We start from the raw sequence: 23,385 nt of genomic DNA on the forward strand, positions 1-23,385 counted from the left end.
AGATCAGAAGTCACAACACAATTGGAGACCCAAACTTCACCCAAAGCTTTTTTAGTACCCTTTAGCATGACAGAAATGACAGAAAATATATCAGAAAATTAGAGACTGCACTGAATTCAGCTTCAGTCTCTGGAGATCAATGTATGTTTATGCAACCATTTAATGTGGACAGAGAGGGGCACACTGACTCAAGTGCAATTACATTGGAGCGAGTGTAATAAAACTTAGTGTGCCTGGAGTGGGACAGGGCCCCTACCTGGCTAAGGGCCTGCTCCAGTCTGGTCTGCTTAGACACAGAGCGAGCACACACCGTCTCCCAGCGTGTGCTCAGCTCCTGCATCTGAACCTTAACCCAGGACGAGTCGTCGTGGCTGTTCTCGATCAGCTCACGTGCCGAGCGCTTCAGGGCCTGCACGCTGCCCGTCCTCTTCCCCAGCTCCTTCTGGAAGACCTGCTCAACAAAAGCACCCACACTGCCTTTACTTCTCCCATAAACACACACAATGCAGACCCGGCCGAACAGTGATGGTAATTACTGTCACATAAGCACAAACACATGACTGCCATCACAGTTCTGCAGTCGCTGTAGGTTTGCTGAACAATAAGCAGACATATGACCTCATACACAGCACTATGGATAAGACAATGGCAAACAGAGGGTTATGGATGTGACATCATTGCTGGACTGGGGAGCCTATTGAATTTGGATTGCATGATCAAACCTCTAGCAATATCACCTCATTAAAGGCAGTGTCTAAACATGCCAATCACCCTGGATGAATGCACATTTGTGTAGATTTCACAAGTTTAAACCATTTCATTAAAAGACACAGGGAAAAACACATGACGGTATCAAAACAGTGACCAATCTACTTGGATGAAGATGTGTACCAGGGATTACTACAAAAATGATTTTTCCAGCTAAAATAAATACTGGTTAGACCAATATTTTATGAACAATCTCTGGCTGACTACAGCAAAACTAAAAATACTTCATTGCTAAAGCAAGATCCTGTTATACATGCAGTGATTCACCTCCGGGCCTCTATGAGATCATCTGAACAGCTCTAAAGACTACATATAAGGAGTGACTAAATGGGAGAGACTCCAGTGAGTGAGAGTCCATTTCTCTGAAATGACTCACAAAGTCGGTCATTGAATCAGTCGGCCAGAAGTGCCTCATGTCACAGCTAATTCAAACCAGCATTTTTGACACAGAACATGCTTTTGAATGAGTGATTAAGGAAATGAAGTACTCTTAAACAATCATTTGTATTTGTACAGCAGTAAGGCTAGAGTATGGAGGTAAAGAAAGAAACACAGGATCGTTTTTATTGAAGTCAGCGAGCCTGAACCCTGTGGTCATTTGAACAGTTACTTCTCCAGACCACACATGAGAACAGGGGTACATCAGGTCTTTGATCAACTGGAAAATTTTGCTATTACTTTGTACTACTAATAAATAACACATCAGCATTAATTCAATGTGTCATTATATGAAATAGCTTTTTTAAGTGCAATAAAGGGACACAAAGAAAGGCAAAGTATTAGAACCCACGGCTCAGGGCTAAGGCTGTGGATCAATGCTAGGGCCTGTGGATCAGGTGTTGAGGCCTGTAGAGCTGGTGTTAGAGCCTGTGGATCTGGTATTTGGGCTTGTGGATCTAGTGTTGGGGACTGTGGATCTGGTGTTGGGATCTGTGGATCAGTGCCAGTGCATGTTGATCAGTACTAGGGCCAACGGATCTGGTGCTGGTATGCGGAAGCATTTGAGGATGCGCTGTACCTTGTGACTGTCGATGAGGTTCAACACCAGATCGATGTCTCCATGCACTGGTTGGTCTTCAGCCAGTTGAGGCTCCACTTTGTAGAGCCAATCTATAAGGGCCTGCAGGGCATCAGTGAACTGACCTGAGAACAGCAGAGCCTCCTCCAGCTTGTTTTGCCTGGTCAGAAAAGCACAGAACATGGGGATGCTGACAATTTGACATTTACCATTAAGTCCCTAGAGAGTGGAGAAAGAGGGGATCACACTTGAAGATCAACATTAGCTGGAATAGCTACCATATACTAACAACTTTTCTTGCCCCTGTAGTGCAGTATTTGTATTATTAGTAATATTTGATTGTTTATCCAGCATTTATCCAGAATAACAGCATGTAATTGTTACATATACTGTATATACAGTACCAGTTGGACACACCTGATCGAGATAATGGGAAACATGAATTCAAAGACATTTTGATACAAAGACTTGCTTAAATGCTTGAAATTTGTTTCTTAGACAAATATAAATAATGAAATTGATGCTTATGTAAGAATTTCTTTCCAAAAAATATTTTTTGGCTACTTTGAAGAATCTATTTTTCATTTGTTCACTTTTTGGTTACTGCGTAATTCCATTTGTGTTATTTCATAGTTTTGATGTTTTAGTTTTATTCTAAAATGTAGAAAATAGTAAAAATAAAGAATAAAAGTTGTGTCCAAATTTTTTGACTGGTACTGTACGCTGAATAAACATCAATAAAAAAATAACAGCAATAATCATTTTTAACTCATACTCAATTAAAGACACTACCACAAAATTAGCCATTGCCATGAAATGATCATGCCACCCAATCATAACCATTAACAGCTGTCAACATCCTTCACCACAGAAAGATCCCTCAGAAAGAGGCTTTGTCTCACAGCCATTTCAAATGATGCATATTGTTAACTTGCATGCTTGTGCATCACCACCACCATGCTGAGTGCAGAAAAGCGCATTTGTGCCGTGTCATTTCTAGAAACGGTGAATGTATAATTTTCTCTGCCCTGCAGCATTCAGACAGAAACTATATAAACTATATAAAAGAACAGGCTTGTCTGTGACTGGAGGAAGCAGCCCTTGGAAAGGTAGTGTCTCTTCCTCACTCGCTGACTCACTGACTCCACAGTAATGACAGGTTGCAGCTGGAGGGCTGAGAGGCTAGCGGTGGTTGCAGCTGTTGAACAGAGCGTGCTCAGTTCATTTCGCAAGCCTGCGGCGACCCGGGCCGCGGTCTCCATACCTCTCCACAGACTTGCCGCACACTGTGTCCCACTTGTCCCGCAGCTCGCTCAGCATGTCGTCCAGCCTCTGGTGGTCGTCCTCCAGGGTGCTCTTGTCCTTAAGGGCCCGGCCCGTGCGGATGGTGGTGTCGTACACGGAGTGCTTGCTCCCCAGGGCTTTCTGGAACTCCTGTGAGCACCCCACCCCACACAGAGACAGAGTAAGCGCTGACATGCAACAACACTTTGATAATGGACAGCAGAAACCCTACAACTGATCCTACAGGAGGTGGGAAAATACATGCTATCTTTCTTTTGATACAGCATTTCATATTCACATATATGTTTTTTGTATTAGGCCCAACTGCCATGGGTTTATTTAGATCTGGTAACAATAACACTTTTTGATAATATAAGTTTAAATCCATAAACTCATCCCATTACGTAGATAAAACTATGGATACATAAGGATATACAGTCTGAGTAATAAATACCAGTAAAAAAATAATACACAAAAAGAACCACAATGACGACATTGAACACCTGTAACCTGTTGAACTGAATTTTACGCTGTTGGACTCAGAATCATTATCAGGCATTATCAACCCCATGAGGACCAATTTCATGAAGTCTCCAGAGGCCATTTCACAACCGTTTTTAATCAGTGAGATTATATGTTGCACAGACCTTGAAACACATACTAACATGTGTTTCACAGGAATTTTGCTATAGACTGTAATCCAGTCCGAGTCAAACAATCCACTTTCAGAAACTCCTATTTTTACTATTTAAATGACAGTTCTTATATTATAATGACACTTCTAATATAATCCATCCTCACATGTGTATCACATAAAAAGCACTGGGGCTTTGATCAGAGAAAACAATCAAAGGCCCTTTTGAGCAGAACAGCTGTGCACTGTACAGAACAATGCCGGTAATAAAACATAATGTCATTTGACCACAGTTCCGCTTCCGTAACCAAACCTGAGTCATCAGAAGTTCAATAGCGCCACAGTGCCACAGCTAAGGCCCTTCTCACGCACTGCGTATTGGTTTACAGCCTAATTCATCCCCCCTGATGCAGTACCTGCTTCAACATTCGCGTCCACTTTTGAAATCGACAGTCACTTGTCAGGGAATGTGCAGCCTGGCTGCATTTCTCTGCGATGAACGCTTTTGGGTTTCGTTTCGAGAAACAGAAGAGAGCTTTGTCTATACACTGGGGGGTTAAATCCTAACATCCTTCATCTGCTGGGATTAAAAGTATCCAAAATCAGGAATGGCAGCATTACATACTGTACATCCAGGGATTACGATAGGATTAGCAAAAGCCCCTCATGCAAATAGTTTCAGAGAACACAGCACTGGGTAATGAAAGGGGGCTTGGACATGACGGCCCCTGCTGTGTAAAGCAATGCATAAATTGATTCAGTGAGAGGGATGATAGACTACTTTTCAGCATTTTTTGCACCACTGAAAAACCCCTGTCATCTGCGGTACAGATACCAGCTGTGGCTTTGACAAACGACCACAGAGCTGCAGGCCTTCTCTCCTCTGCTGAAAGAAAGCGGATGACTCCTACGCTAACGCCCACACTCCAATCTTGCCAAAGTTTTATTTGTTTTTCTCTACTGGGAAAAAGATGAATCGAGGTTAACCACCTTGTGCTGGGCCAACTGCATCTTGATCTTGTCCGGGTCGTTGGCGATTTCCAGTTCAGAGTCCAAGGCCTTCTCAGATTCCTCCAGCCACTCTGTGAGCTTGTGCCATGTTTCATGGAACTTTGCAAGACAAAAACAAGTTTGCATAGCTTTTTAAACATGTGTTCAATTTTATCTGCAGATTTTAAATAAAATTTTGATTACAACTGTGTTCTGTGCTTTGACGTGAAACAAGAGGGCCAAGTAAGACATGATCTCTAGAAATAAAAAATCTTTTATATTTCTTTGATGTTTTAAAATGTTTCTTTGACAGTGTTTATCACACTATTACTTTTACCGCTTTCATTATGCAAGTGTCAAGATGTAGAAATAAACTAACATAAAACATGACAACATATAACGAGACCTTTGTTCCGCTTTTGAATATGAATTTTTTTTCATATCATCAGTCATCAGTTGGGTAACGTGACACAGTCACAGTGCCCACCATCTTTTTGCATGATGAATTAACCCTTTCGCGGATACGGTCACACTGGTGTGATTAGTGCTTTTGTGCGTATGGTCAAACCGGTGTGATCAGAACAATAGATTGGAAAAATTCTAGCTAACATTAGCTTTGAGGAAACAGTGATTTAACATTACAAAGTTTAGCAAATGCGGCAGTGAAAACTATGAGAAGCTTACTAACTCTAATGAAAGCATAACGAACCATGTAATGTAACGAATGCTACATAGTGTAGAATAAGTCACGTGTGAAAGGGTTAATGATAATAGTGAATGAATGAGGGGCACTGCTGGTTTTAAGTCTGTTTAGCAGCAGCTAAAATATCCTTCCTTTGGAGCAAAAGGCTAATTTGCCCGTCAGATGACACTGCATGCCACGGAGTGATGTCTCACCTGTTTAGCACGCTTCCTGGCATCGTCCAGCAGGCGGCCCCTCTCCACCGACCTCTGCACGACCTTCTCCCAGCGACTCTGCACGCTGATCAGCAGGTTCTTGATCAGCACCACATCCTGCTTCTGGCTGAAGTACTTCAGGTGCGTCCCTGTCTTGTCCAAATCAATGATCTGCTCACGGTGCGAGTTCACCTCCGTTACGAACACCTGCCAATCAGAACACAGCAGGTTACACACTGAGCCCCACCTCAATGCAGCCTCCCTGCTCTCTTGTTCTCCCGGGCCTCGTGCTCTCTTTCATTGATTGCTTTCCCAGTTTGGAGTTCACTTGGCAGTTAATCAAAACATAGAATATCAATTAAAATATGCCATATATCACTGAACTCTTGCCAAAATGCCTGGATACATGTCAAATGCACTCAGCACACTGTATTAGAAGGTTAATTAAGGGATCAGCAGGTTTGAGGCCAAGTGGTCTACATTGTGGCTGTCCAGGAAACTGGACACAAACACACCACAGACACACACAATTTACACACACAATGTGCATGCACCCACACAAAAACTTAACAAACTTAATTTTGCATGCAAAATTCTCTCTCAGTTATACAAGTGCGCAAAAAGCCCACACAAACCTTGTGCTCGTCGATCTGGAACATGATGGTCTCCAGGATGAGGGACGCGGGAGAGGCCATGGTAAGGGTCTGCTCTGCCTGGGTCAGCCAGTTGATGAAGTCCTGCAGGGAGTTGTGGAACTCCGTGGCCAGGGTAAGAGCCTCCTCCAGTTTACCCTGCATGGAGTAAAGAGAGGTCAGAGTGTCGCCACACTCCCTCCACCATTACAGCGCTTACCGCACTTTCTGATGGACCATCTCTATGGCTATAGGAAGTCTGCCTCCCCAGCGCAATTACTTCTTAATGAAGGGAAAAGGATGTTTAACAGGCACCACACATCCCTCCAAGATGCGCAAATTAAATCATCAGGTTTTAATTCAATGAAATAAAAGCATTAATGATTTCTCCATTCATGGAGTGGTCACAACAACAAATCAAGCAACAAATGCTAATTTTGTTTCAGCTGAAAAACGGGGAGACAAAGAATGAAATGACATCTTCACAGCATCAGCATAGCTCTGTCAAAACCACAAACAACACTGAATGCCATCATCTTGTCCACTAATAAGTGCCCTTTTTGAAATTTGCAGTTTGGGGTGTGCCCTTCATCACAAAATCCTATAATCACCTCAGACAGAAGCTGTAGTGGTACATAATCTCATCAACAAAACAGGCAATTCAAACCAGCAAGGAATCCAAAGCATATTAAAACCAACCATCCATTTCCTCTCAATATTTCTACCTTTTAGCCCAACAGATATCTTTGAACCAGCTCTTACTTTGGGGTTGATGAATAGAGGGTGTAGGTGTTGAGTTTGGAGCACACTCTCACAACTTTAGGCTGCATCTCCATCTTTTTTCCATATCCCCCACACCGCGGTCCGTCTCATGGGACAGCGTACTCACAGATGAGATGGCCTCTCAGAAGATGGCTGACTCAGAAACCCTGTTCGTTTCATTGAATTGGTCGCCTGGATCTGACCACAACATCCTGAACATCATCAACCCTCTTGCTCTACCCTGCGCTTAATCACGGCTTAAATGGCGACCCAATCCAGGGTCATACACGGTTCTGTAATGTTTCACGTCTTCCATGAAAGACAGAAACCAGTAAATACAGCATTGTTGACAGGCACAGCTGCCATTGCAAACTCCATACTGAAACCCACAACCCTCTGGGGTGCAAATCTGAAGCGCAGACCACATTCTGGTGCGGTTTCTGGCTACACCGAGAGCTCTCCCGTTAACAAGCTGTCAAGGCTGACCGCAATACTCACCTTTCTCTCAGCCACCTTTGCCTGCACAGAGTCCCACTTCTCCTGCAGGTTCTTGAGGTCCTGCTCAGTGTTGGTGTCCTGGCCATCGGGGGTAATGGCCAGCAGCTGCTGGCCCCGCTGCATCAGGCTCTGGTAAAGCTCCTCTTTCACCTGGAACATGCTACACAGCTCCTGTGGAGAGGAGGAAAGGAGGAACATGGTCATACCCATCTGCTTGCATGGTAAATCACTGCTACATCTACTGTAACCACTCAACTGCTCTGGACTCCAATATTTTCCATACAAACAAAACACCCCTATTCATTCTCAGTACTGGATGAATGGGTATTGTAAGAGTGTATCACCACATTTGCATGGTGAACTACTACTGTTACCACTGTTGCTACAGCTACTTTTCAAATGTAATTCTGGACTTCTGTACCTCTCCATGCAACAGCTGTTAAAATGACTCCTGTGAATATAAATGGAATACAAATCAGGAAACAAATATTCATTATTAAAACCGATTCCATTCCTACTTGCAGACTGGTTCCAGCTATGACAATATTCATGATTACTGTGCCACAGAACATGCCTGAACCTTATTGTGTAAACTGTATCAATTCAAATAATCCATTGATTCTCAATCTTGCTCCTGGGGCCCCCCTGCTCTGCACGTTTTCCATCTTTCCCTGCTCTACCTACCTGACTAAACTCATCAGTGGCACTTTTGATTAGCTGAGCACACCTGATTTAAGCAAGAGCATGTTTGGTGCAAGGATAGATAGAAGATATGCAGGACAGGGGGGCTCCAGGAGTAGGATTGAGAAACACTGAAATAATCCAAATACAGTCTGAAATACACTAAAAAGAAATTAAAGAGAAGGAATGCTGGTCACTGAACAATAAAACAAAATCGTTAAATGTCTCATGGTTTTAAAAAAATTAAACCTGAGTATTGAACAGTTACATAATTTTAAGTATCAAATGGTTACATAAATCCATTTTATGAAAGTAATATGGTACTTGAGGCAGTGGTACGTCATGAATATTGGCACATCTCAGGGATTCAAAAATTCCAATCTGTGTCAATATTTATGCAATACCATGGGTTCTCATGACTGATTGCTTTGTTTGTTCCTATTGTTTGCAACCATAATTACTGTGAAAATGCTTTCGCACAGAAACGTTGGACAGTTATTAATTAAGAACAATAATTAATAATCATTGGTGTGATTAATCAAATATTTAATTATCTTTCACATTTGGTCATTATCACAACTGCTGTGGTTATTAAACATGATTTAATACCATCTTATACTGGGTGCAAATTGCCCTGGGGGAGAGTGTGTGAGCATCTCCAGCTATGAAAAGCATTATGTCACACTGCAACACCTGATAAGTTTATCATTTCTAAATCATTAATACTTGTCCTCCTGTAACGTGCCACAATCAGTACTGTCAAGGGATACTTGAGCATTAAGTGTGGCTGAGGTCATTATGTTTGAGTTGGGGGGGATGGGGGTAGCAGGGAGACAAAGCAGGCAAGGGCCCACTTAAAATTTACTACTCTTCACATATTTAACAAGATGATCACGAAGTTTGATATTGAAGGTTTTTTCAATGGCATTTAATTATCACACTTCTGAAAAAAAGCAAAACAAACAACAGGAAAAACACAAGTCCAAGGCCCACTCCAGCCCTCACAAACCAGCCATCTGTATAGGGCTTTCATATTCTTAAATACATACCAGATGGGCGTTAAGCTGCTCCCGGGCTGTTTCTGGTAAGCCTCCAACAGCCTTTGATGCTAACAGCTGACGTTCCGTGTCTTTCAGCCACTGTTGCATGTCTTCGATTTCACCATGGAAACCCTGGGCCTACAACACCATGGAGACAACACAGCCTGTATCACAACAATGGGGTGCTGGGAGACAATGTGTGGAATTTGTGGGTTAAAGAGGCCTCATTTAGCCAAGAATGCTCAAGCTATCAATTCCCCGGACTCTCCTTAGCATTTAGGGCGCTGCAAATGGCAGCTCGGGGATAAAGAATTTTATAGTCTAAACAACAGTCTAGGACCAGTCCAAGCAATGTACCCATTTACCATGCAATTATTTCAGACAAGCTTTTGTTTTGCCAAGTGTCTCTGATCCTTTTCTCTTTATTAGACCTAGTCACTGTAGGCATGACACATTAATCTTTTCACATTTAAAACAAACTGTCTTTGTCTCTATAAATGTACTTGAAATAGTACTAGGGCTTTCTTTCATTTGCAGAATGCTAACTTTTAAGAAAGAAAATGATTGTGTTCTGTTTTACTACATCCATTATACTATGTACATTTTTCTCACACATTCCAAATACATATCACTACGATTCATTTTTCAAGCTGAGGGAAAACATCTTGTATCACATCCAAAAGCTTTTGTGGAACATTCCTGCTTTTTTGGGCCCTACAGCTTAAAGTAATAAAGACCAATTTAGTTCTGATAAGAGTGCCTTTAAAAGCCCCCGACTAAAGAAAAATGATTCACCGGTCATTTTCATTCCTTACATCACTGTGAAGCCGAAAAACAAATCCCCTCATGTCGACATAATGAATAAGAACATGATGAGCAATGGGGATTCGGGGAGGTGCCCCGCTTTCTGTGCCTGTGCTCCTTTGTGCTCTCAAAAGACAAAACACCAGTACCCCTGGGGGGCAGTAACATTAATCACAGTTCTGTGCTGCCAGAGCGCGACTGCCCGCTGGTAACAGGCCGAATTCAACAGCTGGGGATTGGAGGGAAGACGCACCTGTAGCAGCGCACTGTCCAGATGTTGCCTCCTCAGTTTAGTCTTCTCCAGGATGTTCTCCCAGCGCTGGTTGAGGCTCTCCAGCTTGCTCTGCAGGCTGCTGGCCTCCTCCCCGGCGCTGGACTCCATCAGGTCATTGCCGGCCTTGTTGACCGCCTCCACCGTGCTCTTGTGGGCCAGCACGTCGTTCTGGAGCACCTGGAGACGGGCAAAAAAACAATCTGCAGGTTAGATACAACATTCCCGCAACGATTTAGTGATGTTTCAAATATTATTTCACATCTTTACTGTATTGAGAACACATTCAGTGTCGGGTATGTTTTGCTTTCTATGTATCTGTAGCCTTGCATAGCTACACCTCTTGACATCTTACAGTAGTTATGGTACCCATTAAAACAGTAAGTAAGTAATCTGCGTTCCAGCTAGTTCTGTACCCAAATGTGTACAGATTCATCTGAATACACACACACACACACACACACACACACCTCTCTGCTTGCCATATAGTGCCTGGTTGCAACATCATGATGGACTTTCTACAAAGGTGACAAGCTGTTCAGATCAGTCTTCTTCATCCCAATCAGGGATTTACAACAAATCAAAGGATATCTAATGAAAGAAATCCTCTTAAGAGATTTTCACACCCTCACAAGGCCTGACTAAGGGTTTGAACTGGAATGGCTGGGAGAAAGTAAAAGATTGTGCACCCCTCTTGTCTGAGTCCCACTGCAAATGGCCTTTAACGCATTGCGGGGGAATTTAATTTCCAAAAATTCTCCCAGGAAATGACCTCATCTCCCACAGCTGCCTTTTATCTCTTAGTGTCTGTGTTATTTAACCGACTGTGCTTAACTCTAAAGATGGAACAGTTACAACAAGAAGGTGAGATGTTCTGATCTCAGTCTGAATTGTTGATCTTGGCTAATCACAGGAGCTGGCACTCATGGGAATGTTCCAGACAGCCATGTATTCCTTATTCAATGAAAAAAACAGAAAGCTTAATGGGTCAGTAATAACTATTTATTTCTCTGGCACAATGGCCTGCATTTTATGACTTTCGCTCAAACATTAAAGCATTTTCTTCTTCAAAATAACTCAGGAATCATTATCTGGGAACAGACTGTTCAATGTTTTCAAATACATAAAATAGTTACACACACACACACACAAACACATATCCTTTTGACATTATATGTCCTCTTTTACATTAACAAGGTTGTAATACTATGCATTTTTTCATAAAGTCTTGGCAAATCATTGTCAAAGGTATAAAAGCTGTCATTTCACAATTACTACTATCCTTAAAAACCAGCAGAGAAAGCATTATAGCACTGTGGCTTCGGGATATCCTACCTCCCTTAAGTCAAAATAACAGTGCCTTGCCTAATAATAGCGCATAACTGTAAGGCTATAGCATAAATAGATTTCATTGAACTTCTATGATGTGAATGTCAGTGGAAATAAAGTGTCAGTAAATCATGGGAATGCCTTGTTGCCCTCCCTAATTACACATAAACAGCCAGTCCTTCCTTAGGCTTACACTCGATAGACTTAGGCAGCTGAGAGAGGAGATGTAATGTAATGTGCATGTAATGTAATGTAACGTAATAAGAGGCAGAACATACATGGTGCTTGGCCAGCTCAATCTCAATGGCCTTGGGGTCCCCTCCAGCCTTCCTCTGCTCGTTCAGCAGCTCCTCGGTGTGGGTCAGCCAGGCCAGCAGCTCATCCAGCGCATGCTGGAACTGCCCCAGGGCCAGCAGAGCACCCTCCAGTTTATGCTATACAAATCACACATCAAAAGCACCATCAAGAAACACGAAATGCTCATTTCTCATTTAGTGTTTTTTTAGCACTGATAAAAGCAGTTTCAGCATGTCTTAGAAAATAAGAACATAAGAACATATTATGATGAGAACTGGCCATTCGGCCCAGCTAAGCTTGCCATTACAATTAAAGAGAATCCAAAACTGCATCAAGTCTGGACTTGAGCACAGCAAGGGTCTCTGTGTCAACTACTTGACCTGGGAAATTATTCCATGTATTGATAACTCTTTGTTTACTCTATGTGTAAAATAATAGATCCTTATATCAGTGCAGAACTCTACTACTCTTGAATTACTCTACTACTCTACTCTACTACTACTCGAACCTTTGAGTGCAGACTGACCTGTCTGTTGATGGTCTTCTCGTCTAGATTGTCCCACAGCATCTTGAGCTCAGCCAAGGGCTCCTGAATGGCGCTCCGGTCTGCTTCCTTGACCACCTTCTTCAGTAGCAGCCCCCCCTGGTGGTTGAGTCGCTCCATCTCAATCTGGAGTTGGTAAACCTCACCCTTGAACTCCTGAAATAGGATAGATTCCAATTTAACAGGTCAGACTCATAGCAAAACAGATCATACAAATACCTTCCATAAAGAGGACAACCACACAAACACATCTTTCATCCAGATTTAGAGGCATAAACATGACAAAATGACCACTGCTCAGTGGCTGCAACTTGTGTCGTATTTGCCTGTAGAAGTAGTTGTTGTCACTGGTTTAGAAATGCAATACCTTGAGCTCTTCAATCTGCTGTTTCACTGTCTCCAGGTCTGTGCCCACGGGTGACATTGAATCCAGCTTGTTCTCGACAATATCCACCCAGTCAAACATGCCCTGAGGGGACAAGAGCATGGACAATCGTCACCATGAGAACACAATGAACAACACGAGAACAGAACAAATATGTGACAAAGAAGATGTGGTTTCCCCCTCCATTTGTCGCGCTTAACCCCAACAGTCCTCAAAGATGAACCTAAACCATCAACAACGGGCAGCTGACACACAGCATTGTAACACGAGATTCTGCACATACCATTTAAGGCTGTGCTCACTAAACCTTTTCGGGGGCTGTAAAACACTGCATGGGTCAAGAGCAAAATAACACAAATACGTCCCTCTCCAAAAGGCTTTTAACTCACTTTGTTAATGATGTGAAGACAGGACATATTAGCCTCACACAAATTATGAGGTCCTTTCACACACTCACTCAACTTTTGAACATTAGATAGGAAGACAAGCTCACAAATGTAGAGTCATGATTGAAAATAATCTATATAGTTGCTGTACATTGCTACAATTTGCTGAAACATGCACGGTTTGTCCAAAAATGAGAATCATTGTCAATGATATGTACTTGTAAGGCTTCACAAACACTCAAGCAAACCAGGAGAAGTCTTTGTAAAACAGCCAGCAAACAAACACTATACAGTCTGAACATTAAAAATATGTCTAAAAGGAACCACCCCAATTGCTTAGGATAACTAGCAAAGTTTCACCATACCATATGTCATTAGTAAACAGCCGAGCATGTCTTTATTTTAGTTAATTACGACTCTGAATTACCCTCAGTGTACACCAATGACTCAGCTTTCTGCCAAACTCAAAGGGCAGAAAGCAACGCTGTCCATTGTCCCTGTGGCGCTGCGCCTGAGGTGTGAACAGCTTGCCCTAAGAGGACTCATCGGGGGTCATATGTATTGCCATGGTTTAATTAATCAGAGCCCCTTCAAGTCCCTTTGATCACCAAGCTACAAAGAACTACAGTATGGCTCTTTCACCAAATATCAATGACACCGCCGTAACAAAAAACACTGCAGCACTCAAAAGCAAAACAAAGGGGAGCTCAGACTGTTTGGAATATGCAATTAAGGGTGAGGCAATCTGCCTGGAAGAAGAACAATGGATAAGTCTTCCCAAAAGCACTCTTCTCTCTTGTGTAGCACCATCAATGTAGGAGAGAAAGAGTGTCCTGTGACACAACAATGAAGACAACTTTAAAAAATGTCTTTTTACAAATTTTATTTATCAATATGAAGGATTCATGCTTCCTTCCCAATTCCTATCTTAAACAATACCAATGATGCAAACTGTTCTGCTAAACTTATGTGTCCCATTAGGAAAGTGACAAATCCCCTTTGTAAGTGCACACACTGTTCCAGTGAAGTGTTCCTGATAATGGCAGGGACTGTGTGGTACCTGAAGGCTATCCTGGAACTGCACTGCAGCCTGCATGGCTTCTTCTAGCCTGTCCACTCTCTCCTTCCAGGTCTTATTCAGATTCTCCCAGGCCAAGTTCACCTGGATGGACAGACATTGGTCATGAGGAAGAGAGCACAATCATTGTGTTTCTAAGATATCTGTATCAATAATAACACCACATCAAACATGTATCAGGTCTATAACATTTCAAATGTGTGAATGCTACAATTGGGCCCATTTCTTACTTGACCTTCTAAAAATAATAGATGATTACTATTCCAAGGCACGATTATCTTACAGACCAGATAGAGAAACATCTTGATACAGGCACAGGTGCTTGATGTGTCTGGTGTTCCTCCAATATCAACATTAACTAGTTTGACTTGGCTTGACTGATGATGTTTATGCACATGACATGGCCTGCAGCTGACAGATTTTGACATCCCCAGCATTACCTCATCAATGCTCTTCTTGATTACGGGCTTGTCAGGCTCTCCGCAGGCAGCCAACAGCTCTGCCCCCAGGTTCCGAACCACGTCAAGCTCTTCCTGAAGTCCATCAATCTCCTCTTTGAAATTCTGGCAAGGGAGTAACGGGCATATTAAATCATACTGCCAACACTTCCAGATTCAAAAGTGAAGTTTCTTTTTTTCCCACTACTATATGTATCCAGCATTGGAGCACTTGGTTTTGTTCAGTATTCATAGATTAGACAAAGTGGAAAAAAGGCCAGGTGACTCATTCACTGCAGGACCTTTGTCCACTGACCTCCACTGACTCCTGCTGCTGCTTGACCACAGAGGGGTCAACTCCTGGCTCCTCCAGCTCTTTAAGAAGGTCATGGGTGTCCTTGATGGTGACAATCAGGGCACAGTGGTCACACCAGAACTTCTCTGCCAAATCCATCACGTCCAGCAGCTTGGCCTCCCTCTCCTCCAGGAGAGCCTGGATGTCGTTCCAGATGAACACCATCTGATCCAGCTTGTCTTGAACGGCTTTAAGAAAACAAAACAAACATCCATCTTTCAACACTCACCTCAGAAAAAGCATGGGAAACTGCTGTGGACTGAGCAATTGAAACTTGCTTTTAAACTTCCAGGACCTATGCAGTTAATGGGCCCCTGTCGAAGGTAGCCATTTCTTTAGGAGACAGGAACTGGAACATTCCCCCACCTTTGGCTGATATGTCCTTGTCAGCACCCTCTGAGCGTGCGATCATCTCCTGCCCCCGCTGCTTCAGCGTCTCATATGCCGGCTGGAGCTTCTCCAGGTCCATGGAGACGGCCTTGTTCTCCGAGATCTGCTCCCTGATCTTCTCCACCTCCACCGAGATGGAGGGAGGCTGCCGGAGGCGCTCCACAATGCGCTCCAGGGACTCCAGCATCGGGTCGATCTTATCATGGAACTGTGCACCAGCAACAACAAAGAGAACGAGAAAGAAACTCAACAGTTGCCTTCGCATACATCATGTGTTTTACAATAACATGGCTCATTCCTTTTGAAGACACAAGAGAAAGGCATCACACACTATATCTGCATACACATTTCCCAATTTATCACAAGGAAATACAAACATTGCAAACAGAGACAAAAAAATAAAATTCAGTGAGCATTTAGCAATCTATTCACATCACACCTCTGCACATAAGAAAACCAAATCAACAAGAAACACCAAACCAACACTTTTACTCCAGCAAGAATCAATGAGTTAAAACCACTGCTGGATGCATTTACAAACAAGGGAATCCCACAGCAAACCCACTCCTCTTGGCTAATGTAAGATATAAAATGTCAGGTCATTCCCCCAGGCATAATTTATGACGGTATTAATATAACATGATAATTTGTGCTCTGTCTTGACTTTGTATGGCTTTGTAAATTTCTCAAAGGCGTGAATAATATTTCCTGCGTAAAATCACAGACTTCAGTCTCTGATAAGGAAAGTGTGTCAACAGATTTTTTCACAGCCATTAAATTCCAGCAGCGCCATTAGTTTTGCACTTTATCAAACTACTTTACATTACATTCATTTAGCAGATGCTTTTATGTGATACCCTTATCAAATATTTCCCAAATACTCCCTTTATGGTTTATATCCTCAGCACATCCATTATTACAAAGCTTTTATCATCCCATAGTCACTTGAAAACTAACAACACCAGTGATTGCAAAAAAGTTAATTTGTAAATCTATAAAACTGGCACAGCAACCATATACAACAAAGCAAGCTTAGAATTAGTAAAATGCTTGACATCAAGCTGGCTAGAGCCAGCTCATTCAAATGATCAACTTGTTATGAACTCTTGAAGCTGCTTAATAACAAACTGATCATTTAATCAGCTGTGTTGGAGCAGGGAGAGATCTAAAACATAGAGTCCTCCAGGAGAGGTTTGGGAAATACTGGGCTAGAGGATTACTGCTGCATCAAGCCCTGGGCCTCACCTCAATGACCTGGTAAACATGGCACATTAGACGAAACAAAAAGAACCAGGACACAACAGGACAATCAGAGACAAGGTAGGAAAACAAAGGGGAAAAAAGGAGATTAAATTAGGCATGAGAGAAAATGAGTGAATTAAAAATGAGCTTGGCGCAAGGAAGCGCTAACATTACGCTACGCCACTGATGCGGTCAGCAGAGTGAAGCAAGATGCTGAGCGAATCAGCGAGCGTGAAAGGCAAGGGGTGCTGGAGGCCTCACCTGCGTGGATTTGGAGATGGCCTCATCCAGGGCAGAAGCCCTCTGTTTGACGTCGGCCTTCAGCTGGGTGTACAGCTGATCAGTAGCTGTGTACTTCTCCAGGATGGACTTCCCCTCCACTGGACTGAGCTCCAGGAGCTGCGGGCCCGTCTTGTTCATCTTGTCGATGTGAGGCTTGTGCTCTGCGATCAGCTCCCGCATTTGCTGGGGACGAAATGGTAGGGCTGGTGAGTACGTAGTAATGGTTTATTTCCCTGAGTTTTCTTTTCAAACACTCATTTTTTCTTAAAATCATTCGAAACCATTGCATGGATCAAGCTAAATTCTCCAATTAGATAACAAAGCATAACTCAATTACAATTACAAAAGAGCAATGGCTGCAGGTTTGATTTTTAAAGAGGACATTGGCCATCTCTCAGTAATATCCTGTACTGCTTCAGTGAGAATCTGGCTGTAAACACGGAAAAATATGCAAAACTTTAAACAATGGGATTATAATGCTAAGATGAAAACAGCAAAAGCCTAGATCACTACAAGACAATGCCCAGGCATGTAGAGGTAGTCCCTCACCCTCAGCTCCTCCTGCTGTTGTTTGAGTGTCTCATACTCAATGGCCGGCTGGGGAAGCTGGCTGAAGCCAGCACGGGTCTCCTGGAGCCAGGGCCACAGCTCCTCGTAGGTCTCCCAGAACTGGCTGGCCAGCGAATGGGCCCGCTCCAGCTGAAGGCAGCGCTCCGAGTTCAGCTGACTCACAGTGCCGTACTTCTCCAGCAGGATCCGGATCTTCTCCTGATCAAGTGACAAACCAAAAATTATCCAAACCGCAAGCAGTCATCTCACTCCACCAGAAGGTCTACAGGCAACATACTTTTCCTACTCTAACCAAGCCATGGGTGTATGCTTGCTTTGCTTCCTGTAACATATTCGAGCTGACAAGATTTATGCTTTGGACCCTGAGAGGAGTGACTTAAGAGTTTGTTTTTTACTAGAAAGTTCTCTAGAAGGTGCTTAGTTATGTTACCACCAAAATTATTTTACATTCAAAAGTTGCATGTTATCAGAACTTATCACAATATTTACCTGCAAGGCTTGCTTTTCCTCTTCATCTTTGCTGTTCATGATGGCTTCCCCGGTTTTCACAATGTCATCTACAGCATCCTTGTGTCTAAGGATATCCATAGAGAAGGCCTAGCAAGCACAGGAGAAGGAGGATTGATGTTACTATCATAGTTGAACACTGAACTTCTTCACTTGTGTGTGAAAGTGAGAATGTGAAGGTTTCCAAGAGTAAACACCACAGGCTTACCTTCTGAGCCTGCAACTGGGCCACAGTCTGCTCTGGCTCCAGCCGGATCTCTTCCAGTGACGCCAACTTCCTTTCTGCCTCACCCAGCCAGCTGAGCTCCGAATCGGCCGCCTGCTCAAACTGGACACACCGGGCACAACAGTCAGCAGTAGCGACATTCAACAGAGGAACACGCAGTCCTTTACAGATCTTTATTTCCACTGTACATCTTGATATACTAGAATAACTCAAAACCAATTCTGTGCTAAAATAGCTGACTGAATTCTATTCCGGTTATACAATTACTGTGCAGGTTGTGAGAGCTGCAGCTGTGACTTAGCCACGGTGTTGTTCTCTTGTTGAAAATAAAGAGGCCTCATCTTTCTGTGCCCAGGCAGCCACAACAACACAGGCCGCAACGTATGCTTTTTAATGAGCCAGTAATCTCATGCAAATGAGCTCAAAGCCAGTTACCCATGCCTGGTGTCTGCCGCGCAACAATAACAGTGGCGCAAAGCTCCCACGAGATGGTCGGCTTCGAATGAGGCAGGGCTTGCCCCCAAATGCAGATGGGATTTACACCATAAAAGCACCAATCACCCAGAACAGTGATTTGCATTCCGGTCAGAGGTGCCCCTTTATTGTGCTCGGCAGAGGGGTTGCGGGCCTTTTGTGCCCCTGTTTATTTGTTTATCGCTCTGCCGCCAGCACCCCGCCCGCCCCGCCTGCTGTGCGGATACCTGCTGCGATTTCAGTATGGCGGCGTCGATCTCGTCCACATGCTGGGCGATGGTGTCACTGGCCAGCTTGTAGCGCTCGTTGTCCTCGCTCACCAGCTTGTCCAGGCCCTCCCGCGCACGCCAGGGCACCAGCTCCAGCAGACTGCTGCTCACCTCGTTGAGGCTGTCCAACTGGGCCTTGTGCTCCCGCACCTCCTGAAGCAGCTCCTGGACCCAGGACAGCGTCACGTCATCCAATCAATCAGCGCATTGGTCTTTGCTGCTCTTCATAACTGTTCAGATTGTTCTTTACTTTACAGGGTAATCGCACACTGAAGGTGTGGCACCATTGTAATGTTAAATTAAGCTTAATCTGAAGTTGACTCAGAGCAGGTGGCTCATTACACAATAACAATTACACTGAAATTAAGTACTATCAAATCCATAAAGTGGTATTGATACTTGTACACAAATGAGAAAATACTTTCATCAGTATAATTTGTAACATTTTGGATTTTTACAAACACTGGGTGATGTTGCCACTTCTAGGCCTGTATTGGATTAGCCAAGACAAGTGTACTATTAAAAGTTTTGTCACTGTCTGTCATGTTATTGCATCAAGCAGTTTGCTCTGAAAAGATTAAGTGCTAACACACAAATTTTATGACCTCCTTAACTGCAAATGAGTCATAGAAGTCACTGTGACTGTATTGCTGAGATCATCAAACACCCCCCCAAACGGTTTACTATACACTCCAGTACTACTCAAGCAGAAAAACTGTATATTACAATTCTTGGACAACTTGTTGTAGACTGTTCACAAACTAGCTACTGTGGTGGCTTTTCCCAAAAGCAGAGTGAGCCCGGTGTTGCTGTTTAGTTGAGTGTACGCCGCGGGCTGTATTGCACTTGTCCATTTGCTATTTGCATTCTTCACTGTACTGTCTAATGCTCCATGACTGGCCCTCGATAAACAAATCAATAGATCGTAACAGAAGTCTGGTGGTGCATACTTTCTGCCTGTCCTGTGCTTGGATGAGCTGCTCTCCCACTGGTGCCTGAGCTTGGAAGGCTTCCAGTTCAGCCTCCACCCCTTCCAGCCAGCAGCTTAGGCCCTCATGGGTGTGCTGGAGCCTGGCAGCCAGAGACAAGGCCTGCTCCAGGGTTTTGGACACTTTGCTGCTCATCGAGTTGATCTCAGCGTATCTGGTCTTGATTCCATCAAGCTTTCCTTGGATGACCACCACCTCATCACCTGCAGTGACATACAGCAAAATTACAGTTTATCCTTCAGTCTTTTGATGCATTTCTGAGTCAGTGTTTCATGCTGTAGCACTGGGAATCTTGTAACACAGGTGCTCTTTGAGTACACTTATCAAAGCACTGCCTTCCCCCCGATGCGGACTCACCTGTTGTTTGCTTAAGAAGCTCCATCCCATTGGAGATGGCCTGATCAATGTTCTGCTTCCTTTGCTCAATGTCCTCATGAAGAGCCTACAAGAGAGACAGACACTCAGCAGGAATGCAACCAGACCATATAAACACACCACGGTAAACCCACAGCAAAAAACATGAGCAACGGACAAAGACAGTGAAAAAACTAGAAAGAAGAAACAAACATATTTGTGTGTAAAGCGTGAGGAGGATAAGCCCAGTACCAGCTGTTCGGCGTTCTGCTTTTCGAGCACGTCCACTTTGTAGTCCTGCACAGACACCTCGCTCAGCCTGTCGTGTACCTCGCTCAGCCAATTCATGAGGGCCACCTCATCCTCCCCAAAGAGCTGGGCGTTGGAGAGGGCCTGCTGCAGCATCTCCGCCCTCCTCCTGCTCCTCTCATGCAGCTCCATGTAGTTTGTCTGAGCAGCATCCAGCTTAGTCTGGACCAGCTCCTTATCGTCCATTGAGCTTATGGATCTGAGCACCTGGCCCAGACTGATGGCTTGGTGCAGGTTTTTACTGTGAGCTCTGACCTCCTCCTCTAAGGACTTATTGCGGGGAGCAAGGCCAAAACAGAAATAACAAACACAAACAAACACCACAGGAACAAAAAAAAAAAACATGGCAAAACGTGAACGTAAAACCAAAGAGCAAAATCATAATGACACAACAACAAGGATAACTAAAAGATAAATATAACTGAATAAATGTGATACATCAAATAAATGACAATGACGGGAACAAAAATAAAACGGCCGTGTCTGTGATGAAACTGTGGTTTCAAGGTGTTACCTTATGCTGGGAGATCTGCTCCTCCAGTTTCTTGGTCTGGGTGCCGATGGGTTCGGAATTGGCCAGACGTTTTTCAGTGGCGGTGAGCCACTCGGACAGGGGCTCCAGGGTCTCGTGGAACTGCTGTGCAACCCCAAGAGTGCTTTCCAACTGTTTATGTCTGCAGCCACACCAGGAAACACAAAAGTCAGCCGACCAACGAAAGCATTATGCGTCTGAGTGGGATTCAGGATGCCAACAGGGAGATCTCTGTACAGTCCTCCCTCACCTTAGATTTCAAGATCTCAACAGAACATATGTATTCCCAAGATCTCTGCTCATCACCAATTCTGACTATTAAACATGGAAGCCATCGGAAATTGATCCCACATTAGTTCGAAGACTAATACATATACTGAACACCGGTAATTACTAATATAACCTATTTCCCAACTAATACACTGAACAAATGACAAAAGTAAAATAATGATACATCAAGTATTCATATTGCAATGTTTTAGATGCTATAAATTAGCATAGTAGCATGCATGGCAGAGAACGAAAGTGCCAGTAGTTTACATAAAATAAAACATGGAACCACCACAATAAATGGTGCACAAATCCAGCATTATCACTGACAGTCAGACAGACCTGGTTTCAGCCCTCTTCAGCAGGGCATCCCATCTCTGTCCCAGACCATCAATCTCCTTCACTATCTTCTCCCTGTCTGCTGGTTCTGCCAGTTCAGACATCTTGGCCCCCTCCTTTTTGATCAGCTCCACCGTGGGCTTCCGATCATCCAGCAGCCTCTGCAGAAGCTGTCACACACAAACAGGATTAATAAATATGAGACACATCCAAGTTAGGCATTGCCCATAAAAGCAGACGTATCATTTGCAGACAACATGCAAATCAAATTGCCTTATGTGTACGCCCCCATCATTTCCAATGAATACAATACTGATTACAGCAAGGCCATCTCAAACTGATAAAACTGAGGAACTGTAAGATCAGTGTAGAACAGTTTGATCTGATATTTTAAGCCACGTTGTCATAAATTCACCAATAACAACCTCCATTGTGCTTTCTGAAGGGCATGCTTCTGAAGTGACTTACTTTCTGCTCCTGAATCTGAGCCTTGACAACCTTGAATTCGGCAGACGGGGGCTTCTGATTGGCCACCAACTCTTCTGTGTCCCTCAGCCAGCTGAGTAGAGACTCCAGAGCGTCCTGGAACCTTCCACAATGCAGCAGGGCTTCGTGAAGTTGGGCTGATCGCTCTGCAATCTGAGGACGCATTTTAGATGTTTATTTATGTAAAATATGCTGGAGAAACATGACATAACATATGACATAATTTATCACTGGCACAAAGACATACACCATTACCACTAGGATGAGAAGTTAAGGCTGCCAGATCTTGACACTTACAATGAAAATAGCACTACACATGTCAGTGTTTGAAATGTCAAACTATTATCACAGCACATGGTCCAAAAACCTCATTAGCCTTTGCCTTACATGAACCATTTAGAAAAAAAACAACGTGTATTATGTCTGTAGGAACAGTGCAAATAGCAAAATGAGGAGCGAACCTTTTTGTTGAGCGTGTTCCATCTTGCGTTGACATCCTCCAGGTCATGTTCCAAATCCTGAGTGCTGGTGTTTTTGGCAGCACTCTGAATAAGACCCTGGCCCAGCCAGTTAAGGTCTTGCAGCTTGGCCTGGAGTGGTTCGATTTCTTCTTTTTGGAAAACCTATGATCAATGACAACAAATGAAGCGTGACACTTAGCAGTACATGACAGATGAAATCTCTCAAAAACAACTAAACTACTGTTGTTGATGGAACAGGAAGTACCCTGTTTGTTTTCTCTCATTTTGTTAGTGGTTAAATTACATTCAGACTTCAACAGTCCATTAGGTTTCAAAGACAAAATTGTAACCCAAACAGGAAAACAGGAAGTTGCTTTTAAGATGCTTTCCTCACTTTCAGACAGAGGATTTTTGGGAATTTAATCTTATTATGTCTTTATCTGCCCAGCTAATAAATAAAAGTCATTGAAGTGTAAAGGTTATTCCAAATATTCTAAATGTAAAATGTCCTGCTGTTATTATTCTTCATACACCACACCATCCCTTTGTTCTAAAGAGTGCTAAAGCGAAATTTGATTTTTGTTGTTATCTGCAG

At 43.4% G+C, this 23,385-nt stretch overlaps 1 protein-coding gene across 1 annotated transcript in view; it reads right to left on the minus strand.

Moving 5' to 3' along the window:
* The window catches only part of dst (dystonin), a 168,405-nt gene that overhangs the window by 15,519 nt on the left and 129,501 nt on the right, over positions 1–23,385 (minus strand). Inside the window, 28 exon segments of the mRNA XM_036546201.1 lie at positions 257–451; positions 1,787–1,946; positions 3,051–3,220; positions 4,695–4,814; positions 5,592–5,798; positions 6,227–6,382; positions 7,484–7,654; positions 9,214–9,342; positions 10,262–10,459; positions 11,887–12,042; positions 12,432–12,605; positions 12,817–12,918; positions 14,281–14,382; positions 14,739–14,861; positions 15,052–15,278; positions 15,457–15,688; positions 16,984–17,187; positions 17,554–17,772; positions 18,064–18,171; positions 18,290–18,409; positions 19,009–19,215; positions 20,001–20,242; positions 20,397–20,481; positions 20,646–20,972; positions 21,217–21,376; positions 21,847–22,013; positions 22,312–22,482; positions 22,791–22,952. Coding sequence (XP_036402094.1) covers positions 257–451; positions 1,787–1,946; positions 3,051–3,220; positions 4,695–4,814; positions 5,592–5,798; positions 6,227–6,382; positions 7,484–7,654; positions 9,214–9,342; positions 10,262–10,459; positions 11,887–12,042; positions 12,432–12,605; positions 12,817–12,918; positions 14,281–14,382; positions 14,739–14,861; positions 15,052–15,278; positions 15,457–15,688; positions 16,984–17,187; positions 17,554–17,772; positions 18,064–18,171; positions 18,290–18,409; positions 19,009–19,215; positions 20,001–20,242; positions 20,397–20,481; positions 20,646–20,972; positions 21,217–21,376; positions 21,847–22,013; positions 22,312–22,482; positions 22,791–22,952 — 4,794 coding nt within the window.

Source organism: Megalops cyprinoides, chromosome 15 (assembly GCF_013368585.1).
Source record: "Megalops cyprinoides isolate fMegCyp1 chromosome 15, fMegCyp1.pri, whole genome shotgun sequence".
Classification (NCBI taxonomy): domain Eukaryota; kingdom Metazoa; phylum Chordata; class Actinopteri; order Elopiformes; family Megalopidae; genus Megalops; species Megalops cyprinoides.